At 54.6% G+C, this 26,911-nt stretch overlaps 1 protein-coding gene across 5 annotated transcripts; it reads left to right on the forward strand.

Annotated features, from left to right (window-relative positions):
• Positions 1–26,911, forward strand: KLHL22 (kelch like family member 22). Of its 5 annotated transcripts, none has more exons than XM_089894829.1 (8): positions 7–73; positions 2,530–2,652; positions 2,744–3,009; positions 8,085–8,250; positions 11,046–11,764; positions 16,068–16,260; positions 23,716–23,949; positions 26,001–26,911. In XM_089894829.1, the coding sequence occupies exons 3-8, from the start codon at positions 2,783–2,785 to the stop codon at positions 26,364–26,366; spliced, it is 1,905 nt and encodes a 634-aa protein (XP_089750955.1). In that variant the 5' UTR covers positions 7–73; positions 2,530–2,652; positions 2,744–2,782; the 3' UTR covers positions 26,367–26,911. The 5 variants fall into 5 exon arrangements, with proteins under 5 accessions (XP_022406916.1, XP_089750955.1, XP_089750954.1 ...); XM_089894828.1 differs by having other exon boundaries at positions 15–73; positions 2,527–2,652; XM_022551208.2 differs by lacking the exon at positions 2,530–2,652 and having other exon boundaries at positions 1–73.

A 26,911-nucleotide genomic window follows, 5' to 3' on the forward strand; every position in this document is an offset into this window, starting at 1 on the left:
TGATTCCCGAGGCCCCGCCTCGCATGCCCCGCCCCGCCTCCACGAGTGCGGCCTCAGCGTGCGGCGGCGCTAGGTGAGCTGCAAGCGCGGGCCGGCGGGGATCTCGGCGCGGGGCCGGGGCCGGGCTCGGGCCGGGCGCGCGGGGCGCGAGCGCGGGAGGACGCGGGCGGGGGCGCGGGCCGGGCGCGGACCGGGCCGGGGTGGGGGCGGCGGCCTGAGGCGAGCCGGCGGCCTGACGTGGCGGGGGCGGCGGGCGGGACCCTCGGGCGCGGCGGGGTCGGAGCTGAGGGGCCGCGGGGACGCCGGCGTCCGGGCCTCGGGTGGGCCTGTCGCCCCCGCGGTTCCGCGCGCGTCCTTCGGAGCCGCGGCCCCTGCGCTGCGCCGGCGGCCCTGCAACAGGCGGCCGGTCGGGCGCAGTCCCCCTGGCGCGACCTTGGACCCCGGCATGCCAGCCTCGGCCCCTCAGCCGGCCCAGGTTCGGCTCCCGCTTGCTGCACGGACGGACCTGGACGGCCCCCGACAGCCCCGGCGGCCGCGCTGTCAGTGCGACGCCTCGGCCCGGAGCGCCGGCCAATGGTCTGCCCACTCCCACCCCGGCTCCGAGCCCAGCGCCTTCCGCCCGGGCGCGTCCCTACCCCGCTCCGGCCTCCGCGCCGCGATGGTCCAGAACGCATCCCATCCGCACCCGACGCGGGCCGTCCCCTGGGAAGTGGGACCCCCTTTCCCTTTGTTGCAGACCTTGCTTCGTGCTGCCAGGGACTGGGCTTCGTGGAGGGCAGACGCTGGGGCCCTGCAGAGGACTGAGGGTGCCTACTCAGTAAATTGTGTTGAGTTGAACATTGTTCAGAGATGCTTCCGACTCTGTCATCCATGAATTCATGAAAATTCATTTTACGTCCTTCAGTTTGTATCTACTTGGGACATAAAACCTCCTTCCTGCTCCCTCCAAAGCTCTGAACTGGAAAGCACTGAACGTAGGGCCTTGCTTGCCGTGACTAGAATCGGGGACGTTATGGGGCCGAGGGTAGTTAATCTAGGGAAGGGCTTCATCATAGAGGAACCTGGGTAAAATGAATAGGAGGTTGAGGGTGCCAGAGAGTGAGCCCCCAAGAACATATTTTATTTCAGAAAAACAGGCATGGGAAGGGAATCGCAAAAGATGTGCAGCATTCCACTTAATATTTTATTCTTTGAAATTTTATGAATTAGCAAAGCGAAGTTACACTGTGAAATGGTGTTTTTCATCTAAGTCAGCAAAGATTAAAAAAAAAACAACAACACTATTGGTGTGCTAGACAGTGGTTGCAATCCAGTTCTCGTACTTTGCCGGTGGAGAATAAATTGGTACAACCTCTACGGAAGGCAATTTGGCAATATCTATTGAAATGGCAACTGCACATTCAAATTAAGATGATCTAGCAGTTCTATATCTAGTAAATGTTCCTCATTTAACTGCTACATATATGGCAGATCTCAGTGACTTTCAGTGCAAAACTGTTGGCAACAGCAAACAATTGAAGGAAACCCAAATGTCTCTCTGAAAAGGATTGGTTAAATAAAATACGGTTATACATACAATGGACTGTGGGTGGGATACGAAGTTATCATGTGTAAAAGCTAATAAAAGGGGGAAATTTTGTTCTACAGCTCTGCCTGCAAATGCATAGGTGCTACCTGGAAGGGTGACAGGAAAGTTGAATAGCTTCCTCTGGGAGAGGATCTGGTTAGGGGGCATAAGTGGGAGGGAAATTTAAGTTTCATAATACAGTATACCTTTCTGTTTTATAGTAGAGTCTATTTTTCCTTTTTTCTTTCAAGGGTCCAGTAGGGGATTGAAAAAGAAGCACATTTGGGGAGGGGATAGTGGAGGAACGTGAGGTGGGGAAGGGAGATGTGGCAAGTGGTCCGCTGGCTGGCAGTGCTGTGGCCTGGAGAGTGCACAGCTCAGCCCCACAGCTCGGTGTAGGACTGGCTGCCCCCAGTCACTTGTGGTTGGCTTGGAGTGCTTGGCCAAAATGTGTTTGCAGTAGCTGGTTTTACTCATGGGGTTTCTGAGGCTCCTGTTCAAATCAGTTTGCAATTTTTTGAACATATTGACTCAATTATTAGAAGTTAAGCTTGAATTTAAAAGACAATGCAGACAATCTTGAATGTACCAAATTTACTTGAAGTTACAGTGCTTGACTCAAAATCTCGGTTAAAGAAGGTAGGGCCTGGAACCCTCCCCTGTACCACCACCTAGGCCTGTTGTCTTTTTTATTCATCCATTCCTGTTGTGGGGGGGACCCAGTGTTCTTTCCCAATAGAAGAGAGGAAGAGCCCTTGAGAACCTCATTTGTGCTGGTGCTTTGTTTTCATCCTTTAGGAAATTTGAGAATGCCCCGAGGGGCTGGGTGCTTGTAGTCCCCTTTTCTCAGCTGAGGGGCTTGACACTCAGGTTCACCACACTGAGTCCACCGTGGGGCTGGGTTTCCTGCCTGGGTCGGTCTGTCTCTAGAACCCTTTTGTTTCATGGTGATGCTGAAGCAGATAAAATGGAAAGGAGAATCTTGGCAATGAAGAGACACAGGTCAGGAGGAAGAAGGCACCAAGTTTGGACAGCAGTGGGAGGGGAGAGTGAATTAGAGGTTTGAGACCACGGGGAAAGCACAGGTGAGCAGGAGGGAGGGACCCGAACAGCTGGCCAGCCCTGCACAGGCTGCGCTGCCTCCCAGGCTCATTCCTCGCCCCTGTGTCTTGGCAGCTGACAGCCACGGTGCTGAGGTTGGGAGCGGTGGTCAGGATGGCGGAGGAGCAGGAGTTTGCCCAGCTCTGCAAGTTGCCGGCACAGCCCTCCCACCCGCACTGTGTCAGCAACACCTACCGGAGCGCACAGCACTCTCAGGCGCTGCTCCGGGGGCTGCTGGCTCTGCGGAACAGCGGCATCCTCTTTGACGTGGTCCTGGTGGTGGAGGGGAGGCACATCGAGGCCCATCGCATCCTGCTGGCTGCGTCCTGCGATTACTTCAGGTGAGTCTGCATAGTAAGGTAGCAGGGATGCTGGCTGCACCAGGTGGACGCCTTGGCACCCCGGGTTTCTCCCGCTTCTCGCTGTGCAGGCATAGGGGGCTCGGGGTCTGTTTTTCTCTCAGCTGCCCCATCTCTGGGGCATGTGCTCCCTTTTTTTTTTCTTTTAAAGGCGGTATGCTTGGCTTTACTTATGATATTGTATTTTCTAGAATGAATTTTCTACTATAAGTACAGTATCTTGGTGTGAAACAGATTTTCTTTCTACTTTACTCTGGCTACCCATCATCTCATTTAAAAAAATTTCAAACCTATGGAAACATTGAAAAGAATAGTATCACAAACACCTGGACACCAGTTGTTACCATTTTGCCGCATTTGCTTTCACTGCCTTTGTAACACACGCCTTTTTAAAAAGATGTTATGATGCTTTATGCCTTAGACTTTTCAGCCCCACCCAGTGTTCTTGTAAAACCATCAGGAAGCCCATACGGGCCCAGGGACCTCTGTGGGGGCCGAGGCAGGTGGTCAGTACCGTATGCATGTCGTCCACACCAGCTACGTGATGTGGAGTCACTCCGTTCGCACCCTCACCTGGCCATCCACCTCTTGCTCTCACCTCCTCATCCCTTGGGCCTCGGCCTCCCACCCTCCCTGTGGGTTCTCTGTCCCCTGAGTTTCTCATGACCTCCTATGTGACACCAGCCCAGCCCTGAGCACATTGGGCAGAGCTGGTGCCACCATCCCACTTGAGACCTGAGACCCTCTATTCTGTCTCCCATTCTGTTTGGTTCTTTTGTCTTCAAGGCTCATTTGTAGTTCTCATCTTTTAACTGTAGGAACTAATGAGCAAAATATTTCTTTGTGGTTAAGTGCTTCCTGTTCTCCAGAAGGAGTTTATGGAGAGGGTGACCCAGTGGTTAGTGGTGCCTTAGAGCAAACATGTCCAGGGACAACAGTGTCCCTTCAGTTCATGAGGATTCAGCTTTTACAAGCTTTGAGAAGACAGGGCAGTGGGCAGGGCAGAGTTGTGGGAGGCCTCAGGACCCAGAAGGTCAAGCACTGGAGTCCTTCTGGCTTAGGGCCTCCTGGACACACCGTCGAAGCCCTTCAGGTGGAGCTTCTCTCCCCACGCAGGCCATCCTGTCACTGTCACAGTCATGGTCCTCTTCCTAAAGGACAGTTACTGGTGCCACCTCTCCCTTCGTGGTGGAAACACTCTGTGTCTCCCCACATCCTCCAGGAGCAATTCCTGGCCCTTTGGCAGCCACTTCCAGCGGGTCTGTCCTGGGAGGTGTTCCCCTCTCAGGCCCGGTCACTGTGCAGGATGACACCCCCTCCCACTGGGACCAGGGAGAACCCAGACTCATCTCTGGTATGTGCATATGAAATGATGATTCCCAAGCTTTAGTGGGTTTATTTCCTTATTATTCATTTCAGTTACTGACTCAGGTTGAAATGATAAAGGGTTTTTCCCAGTGAGGCTGCTGAAGATATCTGATGTGGGCAGGGGTGGAAGGAAGGGCTTTCGAGGGCAGTGGGCCCATGGCTGGGCCCTGTAGGGGACGCCCTGTGGGGTGTCTGCCAGGTGCTGAGCGGTGTCCAGCCAACACACGGAAAGCTGTAGTTCCTTATGAATCAGAGTGTGTGAAATGCTCAGTGAGACCTGGGCATGTGGAGCAGTAGACCCCCGCCTGCTGGGCCTTGTTCGTGGAAGGACAGTTGGTTCCGTGTTAGGAAACCTCTCTTCCAGTGCGAGGCCCTAATCAGCCTGAGGCGACCTGGCGTGTGGCCATCCACAGACAGGTCAGCAGGCATGTGGTCACATCCAGCATCCACTGCCACAGCTGAAAAGCTGCTGGAATTGGAAATCGTGGAAAGCACCACTTTATCCCTGCCCTCCCACCTCACCCCTGTGGTAACCATTTATAAACGTTCCTTATCATCCACACTGTTTTCCCTTGCACATCCTAGTTCATAATTCTCAAACCTCAAAGCTCTGATACTCAAAGTTGTTTTGTTTTCTAATATGTTGCTAAAACTTGTCAAGTGTCCTCTGGAAGTCTCCTGGAGCTGGTTTTTCTGGTTTTTTTTGGTTTTGTTTTGTTTTTTTTAAAATATTTATTTATGCATGCATGCATGCATGCATGCATGCATGCTGTGCTGGATCTTAGTTGTGGCATGCGGGATCTTAGTTGCGGCACGTGGGATCTAGTTCCCTAACCAGGGCTCGAACCCGGGCTCCCTGCATTGGGAGCGTGGAGTCTCACCCACTGGACCACCAGGGAAGTCCCTCCCGGAGCTCTTTTGTTTGTGGATAGCTGTCCAATCTGTCCAGTCGTTGATCTTTGAGGGGGGAGGCAGAAGTTGGATTCTTCTACATTGCCAGCTTTTTAAAAGTCTAAGTTTGGCAGAAATTCATTAAACCACGAAACCCACCCTGAACTGATATGAGGGTACTTTTATATGTGTCCTACTTAGCATGGGTCTTTGTACATTTCGGTTTGGAAATATTGAGGTGTTTGGATTTGATTTAGACCCTATGGGGGGTAGTGTGACATCATATGTGGCACAGATAAGGGTTTCTCCAGGTGAAACGTTGTGAATTCTGAAACACACTTGACCTCAAAGGTTTGGAAGAGGGGTTGGAGGCTGGTACAAGCTGGCACAGGAAATGTTCTCCCCACCTCATATCCGAGGCAGCTCATTGGCACCTTGTGACATCTGGTTATGACATCCTGGCAGTAGAGGTGGCCCGGGTTCTTTTTGTGGTCTGTGCTATCTGTGCCCGCCTGCTGGGGACTTGGTGAACATCCTTTTAAAAAAAAAAAAAACCCTATAGAATTTACCATCTTAACCATTTTTAAGTGTACAGATCAGTAATGTTCTTTTTTTAAAAAAAATGAATTTATTTATTTGTTTGTTTTTGGCTGCACTGGGTCGTTGTTGCTGCTTGCAGGCTTTCTCTAGTTGTGGTGAGTGGGGGCTCCACTTTGTGGCGGTGCGCGGGCTTCTCATTGCTGTGGCTTCCCTTGCTGCAGAGCATGGGCTCTAGACGCGCGGGCTTTAGAGCGCAGGCTCAGTAGTTGTGGCTCATGGGCTTAGTTGCTCCGTGGCATGTGGGATCTTCCCGGACCAGGGCTCAAACCCGTGTTCCCTGCATTGGCAGGCGGATTCTTAACCACTGCGCCACCAGAGAATTCCCTGGATCACATTCTGTAATTCTGTTTTTCATTTTTTGAGGAACCCCATACTGTTCCACAGCAGCTGCGCTAATTTACATGCCCATCACCGATGCACAGAGGTTCCAGTTTCTTTAAATTGATAAGACAGAGTCTAACAGAAAATGGGCAAAGCATCTGGACTGTTTGGAAAAGAATATAAAAACAGCTGTTAAACCTGTGAAGAGAGCCTCTGTCCCATTGTTTACAAGATTTCTCCCTTGCCTCCTGGCAGTTGGAGCAGCGTCTTCCTCTGGTTCTGAGGGTGTGGGGGGCAGGCTCCCCGCACACTGGTGGTGCTACCTGACAGGCCGTGGGCAGTGCCATCCAAGTGCGTGTGTATGAAACTCTTTGACCCAGCAGTTGCTTTCCTGAAATTAATCCTGGCGTTCACATGAGCAACAGCTCGTGGGCGCAAAGCCATCCACTGGGAGAAATAACAGGAGATCAGAAGTAACCCAGGTGGACCCCGGCAGGAACAGTTAAATCAGTTGTGATCGCCTTTACAGAGAGGGGCAGCGCTGTGTGTACGGATGATCGGGGCTGTTTCCAAGGTGTCCTGTGAAGTCGAAACCAGGTGGGGATTAAGGCGCGGGCACTGCCTCTGGGGATAGTGCCACCCTTGGAGGGGGGCTGGTGACCAGAGCACCCTTTCGTGTAATTTAGGTCTTGAGAGAGAGAGGGAGGGAGAGGGAGAGTATGTGTGCGTGTGTGTGTGTGTGTGTGTGTGTGTGTGTGTGTGTGTGTGATATAAAATGTGACAATAGCCACTCTGTCACCTCCGTGTTGCTGTCATATTTCAGCCCAGATTCCTCCCCTGACTGCCAGCCTCCTCCCTCCAAACACCTAACTGACACCCCTGCTGAGATGCCCTGGGGTGCCCACAGTGTTGGAGCCACAATGGGACTCCCACTGCCCTCTCTCACTCCGGTCCCGCCAGGTGTCTTCCTGCCCAGCCTGGGTTCCTCCTATGCTCTCCTGGGTTCCCTCCATCGCTTGTTCTCTCCTCTCGGCCCCAGGGTGGTCTCTACTCCAGCTCCCCAGCCGTGTGGCCTCCCCAGCCCAGCAGGAGCCTCCCTGCCTCTGCTCCAGCCTCTCCACTCTGGCCAAGGAGCCCAAGATCTGAAGTTCCTCTGCTCAGGCCTGTGTATGACTCGCCGAGAGCACCTCATTTGCCTTGGTTTTGGTCCAGACCCTACCCTGCCCCGGGGGTAGCAGGACCTGGCCCAGGCTCACCTCCTGCCTCTTCTTCCTCGCCCTGCCTGCCTGCCTGCCTGCCTGCAAGCTCTTCCTGGCCCTGGGCCCTGGGTGCCTGCCACCTCCACTTCCTCATCGTGGGCCCTTCTGCCATCGCTCTCCATCCACTCTTCTCCCGCACTGGGCACTCCTCGGTCAGATGCCCTGTTGTGGTCCTTGACAGTGATTCCACCACCGGAAGTGCCCTGTGTCTTCGTGTCTGTCTTCTGGCCTTAACTCTACGCACATAGGGATCCTGCCGCTTAACTTCACTGTTGTTGCATTGGCTCTGTGCACGGTTCCTGGTGTTTAGTGGCTGCTGGGTACGGAGCTGCTGAGCGGAGGACTTTTACTATTTGTTTCCCATTCATTTATCCTTTCACCGCGTGCCCTGGGCTGCGGCTGTGGCCCAGGAATTGCACGGGTGGATGCAGCAGAAAGCGCGCTGGACATGGTCCTGCCCGCAGAGGCTCACGTGCGGCTGCTGGGGCACATTAGATGGATGTTTCCAGAACAGCTGCCAAGCTTGGTCAGGAGCTGTGGGCACTTCTGGGTGCCCCTCCTCTGCGGCCTGGCGTCCTAATGGGTGTAACCCTGCCATCTCCTTTCTTCCCTTTGCAGAGGAATGTTTGCTGGGGGGCTGAAGGAGATGGAGCAGGAAGAAGTCCTGATCCACGGCGTGTCCTACAATGCCATGTGCCAAATCCTGCATTTCATTTACACGTCCGAGCTGGAACTCAGCCTGAGCAACGTCCAGGAGACGCTGGTCGCCGCCTGCCAGCTTCAGGTGAGGCTCCTGGTCTGAGGCAGGCAGAGCCAGGCCCAGACGGATCCCGGGTGCCCGCCAGGCAGTGGTGTGAGGGTGGGCGGTGAGCCCTTTGCTCTCGAGAGTGTCGGCAGGCTCCTCGTTTGGCTCAGAAGACAGCTTTTCCCTCGTGTCCTGAAACTGGAACAAAGTCTTATGCCGAGTTCCTTATCCTGACCTTTTATGAGGTCGGAGCATGTCTGGGGCAGTAGGAAAAGCAGCCTGTTTGGGGGTGTCTGGAGGCTCCCCGCATGGCGGGGCCCTAATAGCCCTGTGCCTTTACTCTCAGTGGCGGGTGGGCAGGTGGAGCTGAGCCAGGGCGGCCTTCATGCAGAAGTTCCTTCTTTTACTCAGAGAGCTCCTCTGTCCCCATGTCCTGTCCCCTCATTGCTGCTCTGGGGACCACACTTACCTCCAGTAGCCAGCCGCCCCCAGAACCTCTCACCCCATGCTCGCTGTCGGCGTCGCCCCCCCTCCCCAGCACACCGCACACTGCCTTGCTCCCTGCACCGTGTATCCCACAGCCACTCTGCTAGCGCCAGGCTCTCCTCTGTGTCCACCTTCGTCCTCTGGGTCCATGTCTGGACGAGTCGTCCTTGTGAATGTGACCGTGTTCTTTGTTTCCCTGCCCTCGCCTCTGTCCCGGCCTCCTTCTCTCCGTTTCTTCCTCCCAGCTGGGCTCTGCCTTCTGCTGCATCCGTCGCAGGCGCAGAGACCTGCTGCCTCCCCTCAGACCTCAAGGCAGAGCCATGGCTGGTGCTTGGGGCAGCCTGGCTTGGTTTTGTTTTATTTTTAACATACCGGGCTTCTATGCAGTGTTGTTGTTTGTTTTTGTTTTTGTTTTGCGGTACGCGGGCCTCTTACTGTTGTGGCCTCTCCCATTGCGGAGCACGGGCTCCAGACGCGCAGGCTCAGCAGCCATGGCTCACGGGCCTAGCCGCTGCACGGCATGTGGGATCTTCCTGGACCTGGGCACGAACCCGTGTCCCCTGAATCGGCTGGCGGACTCTAAACCACTGTGCCACCAGGGAAGCCCAGTTTGTTTGTTTTTTATAAATTTATTTATTTTTGGCTGCATTAGGTCTTCCTTGCTGCGCGCGGGCTTTCTCTAGTTGTGGCGAGTGGAGGCTACTCTTTGTTGCGGTGTGCAGGCTTCTCACTGCGGTGGCTTCCCTTGTTGCGGAGCACGGGCTCTAGGCACACGAGCTTCAGTAGTTGTGGCCCGTGGGCTCAATAGTTGTGGCTCCCGGGCTCTAGAGCGCAGGCTCAGTAGTTGTGGCTCATGGACTTAGTTGCTCCACGGCATCCAGGGCTTGAACCCATGTCCGCTGCATTGGCAGGCGGATTCTTTTTTTTCTTTTTTTTCTTCTTTTTTGGCGGTACACGGGCCTCTCACTGTTATGGCCTCTCGCGTTGCGGAGCACAGGCTCCGGACGCACAGGCTTAGCGGCCATGGCTCACGGGCCCAGCCGCTCCGCGGCACATGGGATCTTCCCGGACTGGGGCACGAAAATGTGTCCCCTGCATCGGCAGGCGGACTCTCAACCACTGTGCCACCAGGGAAGCCGCAGCAGGCGGATTCTTAATCATAGCGCCACCAGGGAAGCCCCGCAATGTTGTTTTTAAAGCAAGTTTTACTTGGTGTAACAGTTCCGAGTCCACAGGCCCACCAGGTCATGTTTGTTCATGTAGCCAGTGGCTGTTGGTGGCCTGTCCCCCATGTGCTGTGCCCTTCGTGGTATCCCCAGGGACGTGGATCCGAGTGTCAGTGAGACCATATCCACTGGGTCACCCTGAGCAAATGAGTTCCCTTCTCTGGGCCTCTCGTGGGCCTCCTGCATGGGGCAGGCCTTGGTGAGATTCCCTGCCAGAGGTCCCTGCGCTGAGACAAGGATGAGGGACCTTGACCTTGCCAGGGAGGGCAAGACAGTCCCTGGTTCTCAGGAGCTGCTCCTCAGGCCCACTCAGGGCTGTCAGCCCTCACCTTCCACCCAGAACCTGGTGCTCAGCTCCTGGCCTCTGAGAGGTCAGAGGTAATATTTTAGGCAGAAGAGGCCAAGCAGAAGCACCTGCTCGGGAGGAAATGGATGGTCGAGTGAAGACCCTCAGGACCTAAGGAAGCAGCACGATGGGGACGTTCCTGGTGGGGGAGACACACGCCTGGCACTTTGCAGGTTTCCATTCAGCCTTCAGCATGTCACCTGGCAAGCACCAAGTGTCTAGAACCAGAAAAAATAAAAAGACTTTAAACATTTATTAATAAGCTTCAAATTCCAGCAGAATTAGTTTTCATGTAATGAATTTGTTGATGGTGCTGGATAAGAGAGGTATTCCCATTTTGAGAAATTCTGAAATCCAGTTTTCCTGCAGAACTTAGCAGCCCCTGAGCAGCCTTTCCGGGCCTTTGCCTTTCCTCCTCGGTTCTTTGGTTACCTAATCGCAGGGTGTCCTTGCCCCACAGTGTGGTGGCTGTCCTGCTGCTTGCACTTCTCTGGAGATCCCGTGCTTTTGATCCAAAAGGCAGCTGGCGTGTGTCGGGGTCTGCCCTGTGTCAGGTGGTTCCTCGCCACGTCATCCCTGTTTTACAGACGAGGAGGCTGAGGCTCAGAGACCACCTCCAAGCCCAGACTTAAGCCCCGAAATGCTGTGAGCCCCGGGCGTGTCCAGTGTGGCGGGGAGTGGGGCCAGCGGAGCCTGTGAGCCCCACCCGCGCCTCTGCGCTAGATCCCGCACCCAGACGCTTTGCCTGGGCTTGAATGTATGTGTTCTGTTCACAGATCCCCGAGATCATCCACTTCTGCTGTGACTTCCTCACGCCCTGGGTGGATGAGGACAACATCCTTGACGTCTACCGGCTGGCCGAGCTCTTTGACCTGAGCCGCCTGACCGAGCAGCTGGACGCCTACATCCTCAAGAACTTCGTGGCCTTCTCGCGAACTGACAAGTACCGCCAGCTGCCCCTGGAGAAGGTCTATGCCCTCCTGAGCAGCAACCGCCTGGAGGTGTCCTGCGAGACGGAGGTGTATGAGGGTGCCCTGCTCTACCACTACCCTCCGGAGCAGGTGCAGGCTGACCGGCTCCCGCTGCATGAGCCACCCAAGCTCCTGGAGACCGTGCGCTTCCCCCTCATGGAAGCCGAGGTCCTGCAGCGGCTGCACGACAAGCTGGACCCCAGCCCCCTGAGGGACACAGTGGCTGAAGCCCTCATGTACCACCGGAACGAGAGCCTGCAGCCCAGCCTGCAGGGCCCACAAACCGAGCTGCGCTCGGACTTCCAGTGCGTCGTGGGCTTTGGGGGCATCCACTCCACGCCGTCCACTGTCCTCAGCGACCAGGCCAAGTACCTGAACCCGCTGCTGGGGGAGTGGAAGCACTTCACCGCCTCCCTGGCGCCCCGCATGTCCAACCAGGGCATCGCCGTGCTCAACAACTTCGTGTACCTGATTGGAGGGGACAACAATGTCCAGGGCTTCCGCGCTGAGTCCCGCTGCTGGAGGTAGGGGCCCTCGGCCGGGCGGCTGCCCAGAGGGTGGCTTCTGCCAGGCACGTGCCACTGGCCAACGCAGTCATCCTCTTGAACAGGTCTGCGCCCGTTCTGTGGGCGCAGGTTGATGGGAAGAACATGGACGGCGGTGAGATGAGGAAGGGGGCCCGTGATGCCTCCTCCCGCTCTTGTCCCCCCTCCTCAGAAACCCCCTCGCCCCTCAGCACACCCCACCATCTTGTGGGTGAGGGCTGGGATGGGGTGTTGTGGCAGGAAGGAGGGGACCAGGCCTGGGAGCATGGCCACCTTGCCTCTCTCTGTTCTCACACCCCTGGTCCCAGCTTCCCCTCACCTATCCACTTAGCTCTGCTCTCGTAACCGCACAGGCTCCTGGTGGAGGGTGGCTTCCTGTCGCCCTGCTCCCCTGAGTGCACAGTCCTCAGCCTGGGGGACAGGGAAGGCCCACAGGCAGTGCTGAACCTCAGACCAAATTCCCCCCACCCCCCAGCCCCTAGGCCCTGTCATCAGCCATGTGCTGGGTGTGAGGCCCCAGGGGAGGCCATGGTTTCTGTCAGTCTGCGAGGCTGGGATCCCACAAATCCATTTCATTGGTCAGAGCAAGGAAAGTGGGGCAAATCTCCACGGCCTCCACTTCCAGGAGGTTTCTAGGGCCCCCTCCCCTGTACTTTGGTTTGATCTTAAGGTCTGGTGCCTGGGGGAAGTTTCTGCCCCCCACAAGCTGAAAGATGGCACTGCAGAGAGAGAGGGGTTGCCAGCTGTGGCAGCGGTGAGCTGAAGCCAACTGCGTTCCTGTTCCTGCTCCGTCTTGGGGGTGGGGTCAGGCCTGGCCGTGCCCCTTGGATGGGAGCCTGGGGACCCCAAGCCAGGAGGAGACCCCCGTCCGTCGACCTCCTCTGCTCTCCCCACCCCAGGAAGTGATCACTTTTGTCAAACTGGTGAGACCCAGAGCTTGGCAGCTCTTTGTGGTCAAACGGGAGGGGGCCCAGTTCAGAAGGGAGGAAACCATGCCTTCATCGTCTCCCTGACCTGACGCGTACTTGGGGGGCGTGGGGGTGGTGGCAGTCCCAGGTTCAGGCCTCCCTCCTGCCAGGCCTCAAAGGGCTGCCACTTCCAGCTGGAGGGCCAAGGCCAGATCTTCAAAGCAGACACTCTAGAGTCTGTCCTGTCATGAGCTGCTGACCTCTGTCTCTCAAACCCGGTCTGTTTCCCTTTTGTGAACATGTGCTGTGAGACCCACCAGAACTCTGGAAGGTGCTGGTGTCAGCCTCCGTGATTGACAACCACAGCCTCAGACTCCACTCGGAGGTTGGGTCACTGTTGGAGGCGGGGTCAGGGAGACCTGCCGGGCAGGCTGCGGTGCGGAGCGGCTGGTGAGCTGTGGGGAGACCCCGGGGTCTCATCTCTACGGAGTGAAAGTTTCATTCATCTCCTGGTGGGCTCTTCACACTGCCAGGTGGATCTTAATTTGAGTTAAGAGTCTGGTTCTCTGCCCTTTCCTCTCAGTTCACTGCCCTTAGAATCTATAGGCTGTCAGAATATAAGAAAACAAGATTTTGCAGTAAATTAGCATTTGCGTTTTGAGGAGTTAGTGACTTAACAGGTTGTAGCGTGTGAAAAGGTAGCTCTGTCGGAGCACGTTGCCTCCGAGCTATGACACTTCTCTTTTCTTTCCTTGATTGCGTCTGTGTTGCCCACGTGACTAGGGCACCTTCCCACAGCTGCAGCTCTGCACCCCTACCCGGTGGTGCCCAGTCCATGTTGCCACATGCCCCGACCCTACATAGAGTGATAACTTGTTTTTGTCCTTAGGCATTTTCATGACTATTAATATTTTAGAGTATGATTCAAAAAATGTTCCTAACTGTAATGGACTTCATCAATAATCATGGGAAGGCTTAAGTCATGGAAACATGTGAGAGCAATCACTGAGTTTAATAAGGCCTCAGAACATTCTCATGCCAACCCTAGGTTTCGCCTGTGAGTTTGCAGTAGGATGGTCCAGAGTCAGCATTAAAGTGACTGAAGGATTTGAATCCTTATATGCAATGGTTTAGTTTATTTCTATTAGGAAAAAAATATTACTTGAGGACTTATTCTGACAAAGTGGAAAATTAAACCAATAAAGAGGAAAATGTGGGATACAGAACATGGTGGAGAGATAAGAAATCAGCAAAACTGTGGTTATGTCTGAATTATTGATGTGGTGTCTGTATGTATGTGTTTGTGTGTGTGTTTCCTTAACTGACACCGCAAATCCAGATGAACCCAGCCCAGGGTGCTGTGAGGGCAGGAGGCCAGAGGAAGCATCTGGAGGGACTCGTCTCCCTGGTGAAAATGGGGCAGAAGAGACGCATGTGAAATGTGAACAAGCCTTGTGCACAGGAAGGCAGTGGTAGGCGCCTTCCTGCCCTGGGCTGCCTGTCCCAGCTGGACCTCCACCTGGCAGGGCCCGGTCACTCGTTCTCAGGCGCCCTCCCGGCCCTGCTCTCTCCTTCTGTCACTTCTCCTTCCCGGCACCTGTCCTTATGTGGAGACTTGGCTACTCTGCTCCCTTTGGCCTGTTTCCCAACCTACAGTGGAAAGGGGGGCCCTGGGTGCCAGCGCCAAGAGCCATGGCTGGTCCATGTTGGGGGCAGTGATGTTTGTTGAGTGATTCCACCACTGGTGACCTCGCCCCTCCTTCCCTTCCCTGAGCGGACAGTGTGTGATCTGCCCTGAGCCAGGTGCGCCACCAGGTCTGGGAAGACAGACATGGACCACGGTCCTTTAAGGAACCCTTGTCACATGACTTGACCCTCGTGATCCCTCATGGTAGCTTTTCTAGGCAGGCAGCATGACCCCATGGGTGTGGAGCTGAGTGAACGTCGGTACAGTAAAACTGATGGCCAGATATGCCCAGACCTGGGTCTGCGTGGCCCAGGTGCCTGTCCTCTCTCTCCCTTGGCCCGTTTCCTGTATTCTCGGCTGGCAGGGAGGGGCTGTGGCGGGAAGAAGCGGCTGTCGAGTGCACTTAACTTGTTTTGGGGGTGAAAGCTGAAATGGGGGCGTCTGGCACAGGCCAAAGAAAACTGTCTGCTTCGGAGCTGGTCTTATGGTGGAGAATTAAACACTTATCAGAGAGAGACTGTAAGTGTGCAGGGGCCATGCATGGAGTGAGGGGGCTCCAGAGGCCAACGCTCAGCTGCCGGTGCCGGAGCTGGGGGCGGGGTTGGTGAGGAGCCAGGGGAAGAGTGGACGCAGTAGGGGATGAGTGGGCTTGGGGCCTTGGGCTCACGGGCCTGGCCCTTGAGGCTCTGTGGTCACCTGTGTCCACTCAAATAGCACACTGGCCTCATGCCCAGCAGGGTGCCAGGCCTAGGGCCTGGAGAGATGGGGCAGGGGCTGAGTCTGGGCTTTGAAGGGCCTCAGCTGCTGGGCTCAGGCATGTGAGGATTTGGGTGTGAGCAGGGGCTTGGCTGGTGAGCGAGGGGTGGGATGTAGGGAGCCCGGGGGGTCCACGTGGGACCAGTGAGCAACCAGCTGGAGGTGGCAACGGGCATTAACAGTGTGAGGAGAGAACGTGGGGTGGCCGTGGGCTGTCCTGGAGTGGCTGAGAAGACCGGGCTGAAAAGTGAAGCCCTCTGGAGGCAGGAGAGGGCAGGGCTGGGGGGAGGAGCAGCTCCATGCTGGGGGCATAGAGGAAGCTGTCGCATGGGGGTTAGACTCTTACGAAGGTTGATGGGGTGAGGTGAAGGCAGGGCTGTGACAGGGACAGCTGCGTCCCCTTGAAAGAGGCGTGGAGGTGGCCCGACGTCAGGAGAGCGAGCTTTGGTGATGGTGCTGGGCTCAGCAGAGGTGGGCTTCTCTCCCCTCCCCTCTTCGCGGGCCTCTGTCCTGGAATCCCGCTGGGGAGGGCGGGAACTGCACACAGGAGATGCACAGGCAGTGGGGGACGGGGGTCAGGTGGGCTGTGATGGGAGCCTGGCGACCAGCCTGAGGGAGTGCTGGCTGGAGGCCTGGAGGCTGTTGTGCCCAGTCGTCCAGTCGAGAGGCCATAATTGGGGGCGTTCCTGATTGAGAGCAGGGCCATGGGGATTTTGACGTGAGACAGGTGAGATCGAGGTGGCTGTAGGAACAGCCATTGGGCAGCTTGGAGTGGACAGTGGAGGGTCTAGAAACCACCGTGAGGTCACACCTGGAGGGCCTGGCGCTGTGGGCGGAAACCCAGGAGGCTCCGGGCCCCACCCTCCAGGCTGGGGGAGGGGGTGCTAGGGGAGGGGCTGCTTGGTGACATGCTGTCCTCTGTCCCCACAAGGTACGACCCGAGGCACAACCGATGGTTCCAGATCCAGTCGCTGCAGCAGGAGCATGCCGACCTGTGCGTGTGTGTTGTGGGCAAGTACATCTACGCGGTGGCCGGCCGCGACTACCACAATGACCTGACCACTGTGGAGCGCTACGACCCTGCCACCAACTCCTGGGCCTACGTGGCCCCGCTCAAGAGGGAGGTAGGGAAACCCCTCCCATGGGGCCCTTCTTCGGCTGCATTGCTTCCTGGGCTGTGTGGAGGGAGTGGGAGGCATGGCCAGGGAGACCGGCCGATTATCAGAGCCCTCTTCCCTCCTTGGACTGTGCCCTAAGATTGGGGTGGGGGACTCCTGAGATTGAGCCAGCCGCCTCAGGAGAGACCCCCTTCCCCAGAATTCCACCCCCGTCTGGGTCTTGCCACCTTGGCCCGGGTAGCTGCTTTAACCCTGCAGTCAAATGTGGACAGAAGCCTTCACCTTCTCTTCCTCAGCACAGCTGAGACGAGCTGGAACAAGTTGTCAAACCTGAGGGATGCAGGAGGCAGGGCCCAGTGGCCTCAGACCTCCCCCCAACCCCCCACCAAGGACGGGGCCTTCAAGAAGCCAGAAACACTTTAGAAGTTATATTTTACATGTTGGTTTGTTTTTTTAAATCATGTGTTTCCTACACAATACTTTGGTTTGTTCCAGCTTGAAGATGTGAAAAATACGTTCATTGTGCAAAAGTGATGCTTTAATGGGGGTACCTCTCTCACCTTATGGGCTTGCGGTGCTGAGACCCTGGCCCCCAAACCAGACGTGAGACCCCAGGGCAAGAGGGGGCCTTGCTGGTCCCTGCTGCACCTTGGGTGCCAGTGCCTGTGAGCACCGCTGGGCACCCTGACTCCCCCAGCAGAGAAGATGGCTCTCCTCCGGGCTCTGCTGGACCGGCCCCGAGGCCTTGGCAGGAGCTACTACCTCCCTGACCCTCTTTCCTCCCCTCCCCTCCTTTCCCCTCCTTACCTATCACCCTTTCCTGAGCCCCAGGGCCTTAGACTCCAACTTCAGGAGCCCAGGGGTCTCCCTGATGGGCCCAGTTCCTCTCCACAGTCCGTGAGGCTCCAAGGAAGGCCCGGGGCTCCCACCGCAGTTCCTCCCAGGCAGGGAAAGCCAGCCTGCCCCCTGCTCCTTGGCCTCTTTGGGGAGGAAGCCCCTCTGGAGGGCACTCCCTGCCTGTTCAGAAGAGGGCAGGTTTTTCTTGGGAAAGACCAGGGGTCCTTGAGACCTAGTGGGCGGTGGTGGACCCTGAGCTCTGTCCTGGAGGGGAGTGGGGGAGGGGCTCCAGGGGCTCTTTGGACGGCGGGGAGGCTGCACTTCTCAGCGTAGCCACAGAGGGGCAGCCTCAGCCTTCAGCCAGCTTCTCCCTTGTGTCCAGGTTCCTAACTTCCTTCATCCGTTCGTTCCTTCAGCAGCTATTTATTAAGCACCTTCTGGATACCAAGTCCTGGGGATCCAGTGGTGATAAAAAGTGACCAAGGTCCTCCCATGGTGTTTGCAACTTAGTGGTAGAGACCACTCTCAACCACTGAACAGATGAGTAAAGGACCTTGAGGGCCGAGCTGAGTGGTGCTTAAGGAGGGGCTTCGGCAGGATGGACCTTGCTGGACTGTTTGGGGAGGGTCCGTCTGAGGAGATGTCAGTGAGACCAGGTCCACGGAAGACAGGCAGCCATTGGGAGAGGCAGGAAGGACCTTCCAGGCCGGGAGGAAGAGGGGAAGCATGGGGAATGCATGTGAAGAGAGGGTGTTAGGGGAGCAGGGCCAGGGCACTTGGGTGATCAGGACAGAGGCGAGGGTGGTGTGGGCTGTGGTGGAGGCTGTGGGGGACGAGGGAGACGGGCAGATTCGACGTGTCGCTTGGAGGTAAACTGACCAGACTTGCTGATGGGTTAGGAATGAGAGGCCATGGAGACTCCCAGGCCACCCGTGTGAGCAGCTGTGTGGTGGCTAGGCCGCTCTCTCAGAGCACAGGTGGGCTCAGGAGTGAACAGGAAAGGAGGGGCTCCATGTGGAAAGTGACAAACATGAGATGCTGGGGACATCCGGTTGGAAGCCAGGCTCGGGGATGTCAGCCTAGAGATGGAGATGGGCGGTGCTAGCCATGGGCGGGGTGATCAGCTCAGGAGCAGGGGCGGTGCCAGGCCAGAGGAGGAGCAGAGAGGCAGGGGGCCCATGGGTCTGGAGATGTGGGTGTGCAGCCACTGCAGAGGCCTTCAGGGTGTCTGCAGGGCCTGTAGCGGGGCGGACACCTTCCTCCTTCCCTCCCTCCCTTCCTCCCTCCCTCCCTCCCTTCCTCCCTCCCTCCCTCCCTTCCTCCCTCCCTCCCTCCCTTCCTCCCTCCCTCCCTCCCTCCCTCCCTCCCTCCCTCCCTCCCTCCCTCCCTTCCTCCCTCCTCCCTCCCTCCCTCCCTCCCTCCCTTCCTCCCTCCCTCCCTTCCTCCCTCCCTCCCTCCCTTCCTCCCTCCCTCCCTCCCTTCCTCCCTCCCTCCCTCCCTCCCTCCCTTCCTCCCTCCTCCCTCCCTCCCTCCCTCCTCCCTCCCTCCCTTCCTCCCTCCCTCCCTTCCTCCCTCCCTCCCTCCCTTCCTCCCTCCCTCCCTCCCTCCCTCCCTCTCTCTCTCCCTTCCTCCCTCCCTCCCACCTGTCTCTCAGGGTCCCACCCACGTGGCATCCTTAGGAACTGGTCACTGATGTGCCCCCAGTGGACTGAGAGCTCCCTGCCCCAGCAGCGGGCAGAGTCCTCCAGTCAGAGGTTCTCTTCTGCACGGCCCAGACCTGAGGGTGGCCATCCCATGCTTTTGGAGGAGAGGAAGGAGGTCTCGGCAGAAGCCCTTCTCTGCTCACTTAAAAACCTTCCCAGAGAACTTGCACCTTCAGAAAGGTAGAGTAGATGTGTCCTTCTTGGTTCCTCCTGCTCAGTACAACACAGAACTCTGGACGTTATGTGTAAAACAAACTCAGAAGACTCAAAAAGGTTGAAAGAAGATGGCAGACCAGCTAGGGATCTGGGGACCTGAGGATACCTTGATCTGAATGAAAATGAAAAGACAACATGTCAGAACTTCCCTGGTGGTCTAGTGGTTAAAAATCCACCTTCCAATGCAGGGGACTCGGGTTTGATCCCTGGTCAGGGAACTAAGATCCCACATGCCGCAGGGCAACTAATCCCATGCACCGCAACTAGAGAGAAGCCTGGGCACTGCAACGAAAGATCCCACATGCCACAACGAAGATCTTGCGTGCTGCAACTGAGACCCAATGCAGGGCTTCCCTGGTGGCACAGTGTTTAAGAATCTGCCTGCCAATGCAGGGACAGGGGTTCGAGCCCTAGTCTGGGAAGATCTCACATGCTGCAGAGCAACTAAGCCCATGTGCCACAACTACTGAGCCCGCGTGCCACAGCTACTGAAGCCCATGCTCCACAACAAGAGAAGCCACCACAGTGAGAAGCCCACACACCACAACAAAGAGTAGCCCCCGCTCACCACAACTAGAGAAAGCCTGTGCTCAGCAACAAAGACCCAATGCAGACAAAAAAAAGACCCAATGCAGCCAAATAAGTAAATAAATATTTTTTTTTTAAAAAAAGAAAACATGTCAAATTTTGTGGCACCCCAGCTACAGCTGTGCTGAGAGGGAAATTTGTAGCACTAAAAGCATACAGTAAGAAAGGAAAAAAAAATCTTAAATCAGTAATCTAAGCTCCTCAAGAATCTAGAAAAAGAAAAATAAGAGCATAATGAAACCCAAAGCAAGCAGAAAAAAAGAAATAATAAATACCAGAGCAGAAATCAATGAAGTTAAAAGCAGAAAAACAGAGAAAGTCAGTGAAACAACTGGATCTTCCACAAGATCAATAAAATTGACAAACTTCTAGGAAGCCCGACAAAGAAGAAAGGGAAGACAATTTAAAATATCAAGAATGAAATGGGGGCATTACTGCAAACCCTGCCAACGTCAAAAGGATAATAAGGGGATACTGTGAACAACTCTACGTGTGTAAATTCGACAACTTAGATAAAATGGACCAGTTCCTCAAAAAACACAACCTACAACTCACACAAGACTAAGTAGAATATGAATAGGCCTATACTTGTTAAGGAAATGATTTGCAGGTCTAGATAGTTTAATTGGAGAATTTTACCAAACAGTTAAAAGTTAATACCAATTCTGCATGATTTTTTTCCCAGAAAATAGAAGAGGGGGAATACTTCCCAGTTCATCTTCTGAAGTTAATATTACCCTGATACCAAAACCAGATAAAACAGTCCCCCCGCAAAAGAACAAGTCTGTCATAGATACACATATATATGAATGTTCTTAACTAAATATTAGCGAATAGAAGCTCCTCTCCCTGCAAAAGAAATTCATGACCAAAGGCTGGTTCCATATTTGAAATTCAGTCAGTGTAATTCACCATATTAAAAACCACATGATCATATCAGAGCAGAAATAGGATCTTATAATATTTTGCATCTATTCATGATCAAACTCTCACAAAGTAACAATAGAAAAAAATAACAGAAGAATTACCTTGACATGATGAGGAGCATCTACAAAACTCCAACCACTACGTTATACTTACTGGTGAGGACTGAATGGAATGCTTTCTCCTAAGGTAAGGAACAGGGTAGAGATGTCTGATCTCACCAGTCTTATCACAGTCCTGGAGGGTGTAGCCAGTGAAATAAGGCAAGAAAAGAAAACGCACACAGGTTGAAAAGGAAGAAATAAAACTGACTCTACAGATGACAAAATTGTCAAAAAATCTAAATGTACCCCCCAAATTCTTGCATTAATAAGTGAGTTTAGCAAGATTGCAGGATATCATATAAACATATAAAAACCAACTGTATTTTTGTATACTAGTAATGAACATGTTGACAGTGAAATTAAAAATAACAACACCATTTACAATTGCTCAGAAATGAAATGCTTAGGTATAAATCCAACAAAACATTTTTAGGATTTATATGATGAAAAGTATAGGTGCTGATGAAAGAAATAAAAGAAGATGTTAGTAAATGGAGAAACATATCATGTTTATGAATTCCAAGACACAAAGATGTCAGTTCTTCCCAAATTGATATATGGTATACAGCACAGTTCCTATGAAAATCCTAGCAAGAGTTTTTGTAGATGTAGATGAGATTCTGGAATTTATATGGAAAGGGAAAGGATCTAGAATACTTCAAGTAACTTTCAAGAAGAATAAAGTGGGAAGACTCCATCTACCTGGTTTTAAGACTTACTACGTATATACTTGATACAGTAATTATGACTGTGGTATTGGCAGAGGGATAGATCCGGAGATCAGTGGCACAGAATGAGAACTCAGAAATAGGCCCACAGAAACATGCCCAGCTGAGTTTTGACAAAGATGCAAAAGCAGTTGAATGGAGGAAGGATTACCTTTCCACAAGTGGTACTGGAGCAACTGGACATCTATAGGCAAGAAAATGGACATTGACCCAAGTCTCACACCTTACACAAAAATTGACTCAGAATGGTGCACGGACTTTTGTAAAATACAAAACTCCACAGCATTTAGAGAAAGTAGAAGAAAACATTCGGGGTCTGGGGCTAGGCAGTGAGTACTTAGACAACCCCCAGAGAATGACTCATAAAGAGAAAAAATGATAAATTGGACTTCATCAAAATTGCAGAACTTTGCTCTGCAAAAGTCCCTGTTTAGGAGGATGAGAGGAAGCTGCAGCGTGAGAGAAAATGTTTGCAAACCAGTACCTGGGAGAGGACTAGGATCTAATATGTGTAAAGAACCCTCAAAACTCGTTGGGAAACACACGGGGACCCGCCGGAAAGAAGGCAGAAGACGGGAGGAGACGCTTCAACGGGGAGGATGTAGACGTGCAGTTAGGGGATGCAGACTGGACGCCACAGCAGGGAGACTGCCTGTCGAGCGGCTGAAATGGCAAATGTGACAGTACTAGGTGCAGTTAACTTCCAACTGCCATGTGACCCAGGAGTCGCCATCCTGGACATTTACCCCAGAGAAACAAAAACTCTGAATACATACTTACAGCAGATTTATTGGTAATAGCCAGAAACTAGAGACCAGTCAGATGTCCTTCCATGGGCGAGAGGCTCACCAAACAGGCAGGTACACGGTGCAGAGCAATCGCTTGGAGTCGGAGAGGAACTCTGGGTCTGCACATCGACGTGGGCGGCCTGTCACAGAGGTGACATACCACATGATCCCCTTCAAGCCACACTCTGGAAGCGACAACGTGGGGAACAGGTGGTGGTTGCCAGGGACTGGAGGCTGGGGAGTGGATGTGACTGTAAAGAGGGAGACAGAAACGTCCTGAGTCTTGATGGAGCCGACGTCAGCACACAGGCTGTGATGTTGTGCTGAGGCCCACAAGCTCTTCCCCCGGGGAGTCAGGGTGAAGGATGCGGGGTGGTTGTATTTCTTACAATTACATGTGGATCTACACTTACCTCAAGATGAAAACTTTAGTTAAAAAAAAAACACCTCCCCAGATGCCCACCATTGGTGGGAGAGGACCTAGCCCCATGATGTGTTTCCTGCCCACTGCTCTGTCCCCTGCCCTTTGCCCCATCCACCTCTCCAGCCCCTTGCTGTGCTACCCACAGCCTGGGTGTCAGTGACCGGCCCTGTAACACAGGCCCTGGGGCTTCCCGGTCCTGCAGGACATCTCTGCTGGCAGAGCACACGGGCACAGCAGGAGGCCCTTGTGGGCTGTGAGAGGGGGACCTGGAGGCAGTGGGGCCGGCTGGGCAGAGAGGGTGTGCCTCCCGGGTGCAGTGGAAAGCAGGGGTGAGGTTGAGGACCAAAATCTAAAGTAGGGGGTGAGTTTTCTCCCATAACTGAAGACTGCTGTTTGTTTGATTTTGTATCTCACTTTTGTGCTCACCAGGTCATATCATTTGTTATTTGCAAACAAGCAGATTTTTTTTTAATTTTAATTTATTTATTTTAGGCTGCGTTGGGTCTTCGTTTCTGTGTGCAGCCTTTCTCTAGTTGAGGTGAGCTGGGGCTAGTCTTCATTGCAGTGTGTGGGCTTCTCATTGCAGTGGCTCCTCTCGCGGAGCGCAGGCTCTAGGCGCACAGGCTTCAGTTGTTGTGGCGTGTGGGTTCAGTAGTTGTGGCTCGCGGGCTCTAGAGCGCAGGCTCAGTAGTTGTGGTGCTCAGGCTTATTTGCTCTGCGGCATGTGGGATCTTCCTGGACCAGGGCTCGAACCCATGTCCCCTGCATTGGCATGCGGATTCTTAACCACTGCACCCCCAGGGAAGCTCCAAACAAGCAGATGTTGAAAGTGGAGTCAGGGGTGGGGGAAAGGTGGAGGTGACCAAGGGCCTCACTGAAGACAAGGCTTTGATTTCCTTTGGGTCCCCGTGCAGCTGTCACCTTTAGGGGCAGGGGAAAGACAGAGATTCTGTTCTTACTCTTGTAGAAGCGCAGCGTCACCTCAGGGCCCTGAATCATCTTCCACTGGGAAGAGGTCGGGTGGGGGACAAGGATGGTGTGCCCAGCGAAGATCCAGTCAGACCATGAGGAGGATCTCGGCAGGGCTGCACACACACACACACGCACACACGTGCACACACGCACACCCCCGGTTCTCCCGGCCCACAGGTGTACGCCCATGCGGGTGCCACACTGGATGGGAAGATGTACATCACGTGCGGCCGCCGGGGCGAGGACTACCTGAAGGAGACCCACTGCTATGACCCGGGCAGCGACACCTGGCACACGCTGGCTGACGGGCCAGTGCGGCGGGCCTGGCATGGCATGGCCACCCTCCTGGACAAGCTGTACGTGGTCGGGGGCAGCAACAACGACGCGGGCTACAGGAGGGACGTGCACCAGGTGAGCGGCGGAGTGCCTACCTTCTGCTTGTCACCGATAAAAATTGCCGTGGGGGCGGGTTTCCCTTGTAACAGACTAATTTTTAGAGCAGTTTTAGGCTCACAGCCAAGTTGAGCAGGAAGATTTCCCGTGTGCACCCAGCCCCCACACACCACGGCCTCCCCAGGCTCAGCATTCACCAGAGGGTGTCATTGTTATAACCGATGACCCTACACTGGCCCAGGGTCACTCCTGGTGATGCACATTCTGTGGGTTTAGACAGATGGCATGTATGCACCATTAGAGTATCACACGGAAGAGTTTCACTTGTCTTTATTATTATTAAAAACTTTAATTACATAAAGTTAATGTAACCACATTGCAGAGCTTTGAAAAAATGGAGAAGGGTGAAGAAAAACTCCCATAACCTGGCCCTGTGCCACTAGCTTCAGCCCTGCTACCTGTGCATGGTTTCCACTTAATTGTACTCAAAGAGCATCATCCCATTTGGTTTCTGGCTCAAGTTTGTTGTGGGCGTGTCTTCTAGTTTGATGACCACCCCACCCCCACCCCACCCAGTGGCTGTGCAGAATTCCACCAAACTGGTGACGTTTGGGTTGGTCAAGTTGTGGCTATCCCAGGTAACATTTCAAGTAATATTTGCTTTATAGAGCTTTTGGGTATTTTGGGGTATTTCCTGAGGTGAGAGCAGTGGTTCTCTTAAGTGTGGTCCCCGGGCCAGCAGCACCCACATCACATGAGAACTCATAAGAAATGCAGATTCTCTGGCCGCTCCCAGACCCACTGAGTTGGAAGTTCCTGGGTGGGATCCTCCAGTGTTGAGAACCATTGGGCTCTAGCGTTTTCGTTTTCTATTGCAGCCAGGACAAATCACCACAAATTTAGTCACTTAAATCAACACAAGTGTGTTACACGTCTGTGGCTCTTACCAGATGGCAATCCAGGGGCCTTTCCTTTGTGGGGCCTGGGGAGGATCCACAGCCTCCTCACTTAGGGTGTCGGTGGAGTTCAGTTCCCTGTGGTTGTAGGACTCAGGTCCTGATTCCTTGGCTGCTGTGGCCTGAAGCCCTTCTTGGCTTCTAAAAGACTCCACGTCCCCCGGGTCAGGCCCCTTCCTCTTCTAAGCCAGCAGCGGCAGCTTCCCCTCCCTTTTCAGCCCCCATCAGACTTTCCCTTCTGTTTCCAAGGGCTTGTGTGACTAGGTGGGTCCCCCCGAAAATCCAGGATAACCTCCCATCTCCATGTCCCCACCCTAATGAGTCTGTAGGGTCCTTCTTGCCATGTAAAGTAATACAAGTCCCAGAGATCTGAGCACAGGCTCCTTTGAAGGCCATTCCTCCTCCTGCGGCTGGAGAACCGGAGGGGATCATCATTGAGTCAGAGGGTAGTGTCCGAGTGACTCTTGATAATTTTGCACGTTGCTGTGCTGGCTGGTCAGACAGGTGCACAGCAGGACAGCTTCACCACGCCTCCACCAGCCCCGGGCTTGTGCCTTTTCTTCCCCAGTGGCTGCTGGTTAACAGCTGACAATTTGTCCCTGATGTTTTGTTTTGCATTTCTTGGATTACTGGTAGGCTGAACATTTTCGCATGTATTTGTTTACTGTTTGGAGTAATTTTGAAGAGAACAGATTTTTTTTTTTTTTTTTTTTTGGCTGCACTGCATGGCTTGTGGGATCTTAGTTCCCTGACCAGGGATCAAACCCAGGCCCCAGCAGTGAGAGCACTGAGTCCTAACCACTGGACCGACAGGGATCCCCCAAGAGAATGTTGATGGTCATCATGAGTTAGCAAGCACCTGTTTCCTTATTTTATCTGCACCTCCCCCATTGCTGGGTGTGCATGGGGTCTGAGTCTTCAGCTTCAGTGGCGGAGGGGAGTGAGCTGGCACCCCCAGACCAACTGGGAGACACCCACACTTCTGGGGCCACAGGCTGGCTGAGGGGCCAGAGCGTCAGTCTGGCCCGAGCCCTTCCTCCGGGGGGGTGCGTTTGCCCACAGCCCCACTGCGTCCCTCAGCCTCATATGTGAACCTGGGGCCTTGCCTTGCAGGTGGCCTGCTACAGCTGCAAGTCCGGGCAGTGGTCATCCGTCTGCCCGCTCCCAGCAGGGCACGGTGAGCCCGGAATCGCCGTGCTAGACAACAGGATCTACGTGCTGGGTGGCCGCTCGCACAACCGGGGCAGCCGCACTGGCTATGTGCACATCTATGACGTGGAGAAGGACTGCTGGGAGGAGGGCCCGCAGCTGGACAACTCCATCTCGGGCCTGGCGGCCTGCGTGCTCACCCTGCCGCGGTCCCTGCTCCTTGAGCCACCACGCGGGACGCCTGACCGCAGCCAGGCCGACCCGGACTTCGCCTCTGAGGTGATGAGTGTGTCTGACTGGGAGGAGTTTGACAACTCCAGTGAGGACTAGGGTCCCAGGCCAGGTGGGGGGTGCGGGGGGTGGTAGCTCCCAGCTTCCCCCACAGCACTTTGCCCTGGAGCACTTGACCCCAGGCTAGCAGCGGCCTTCCCTCCCACCACCTCCCATCGGCAGGTATTTTTGGGGCCCTGCAGACCTGTGGCTGTGGATCACCCCATAGTGGGAAACCTTTGGGAAGGGCTCGGTCCCCTGAAGTTCACCAGGCTTTCTCCTCCTCAGCAGGGACGGGCTGTGCCACCACCAGCTGTCCTGGCCTCCCTGCTCCCTGGTTCTGGTTCCTACTGGGCCGAGAGGGCACCCTTCTCCCAAGGGACCTGGGGACTGGCCCCTAGTGAGGGGGCCAGAGCACATCTTGTCCCTCTCGTCGGCAGGGAGGGGGCGTGGTGAGCCCATCGCCTGCCTAGCAGCTCCCAGGGCCGGAAGGGGAGAGAGATCCATCAGGTTGCCTGAGGCTGATTCTTTGATAAAATGATGCCCTGTAGCTGGGCTTTTCGGCCCCCATGTTGTTGATAAATGAAATAAATCATCTTACACGA

Source organism: Delphinapterus leucas, chromosome 14 (genome assembly GCF_059928025.1).
Source record: "Delphinapterus leucas isolate spDelLeu-1000000601 "Yukka" chromosome 14, BTC_Dleu_Yukka2, whole genome shotgun sequence".
Taxonomy (NCBI): Eukaryota; Metazoa; Chordata; class Mammalia; order Artiodactyla; family Monodontidae; genus Delphinapterus; species Delphinapterus leucas.

Excerpts from the sequence above, each read along its gene's own strand:
- KLHL22 (XM_089894830.1), top strand. The coding sequence starts at position 446 with ATGCCAGCCTCGGCCCCTCAGCCGGCCCAGGTTCGGCTCCCGCTTGCT. Across the intron at positions 710-2,743 it reads CGCGGGCCGTCCCCTGGGAA|CTGACAGCCACGGTGCTGAG; the intron begins GTGGGACCCCCT and ends GTGTCTTGGCAG. Across the intron at positions 23,950-26,000 it reads ACAGGAGGGACGTGCACCAG|GTGGCCTGCTACAGCTGCAA; the intron begins GTGAGCGGCGGA and ends CTTGCCTTGCAG.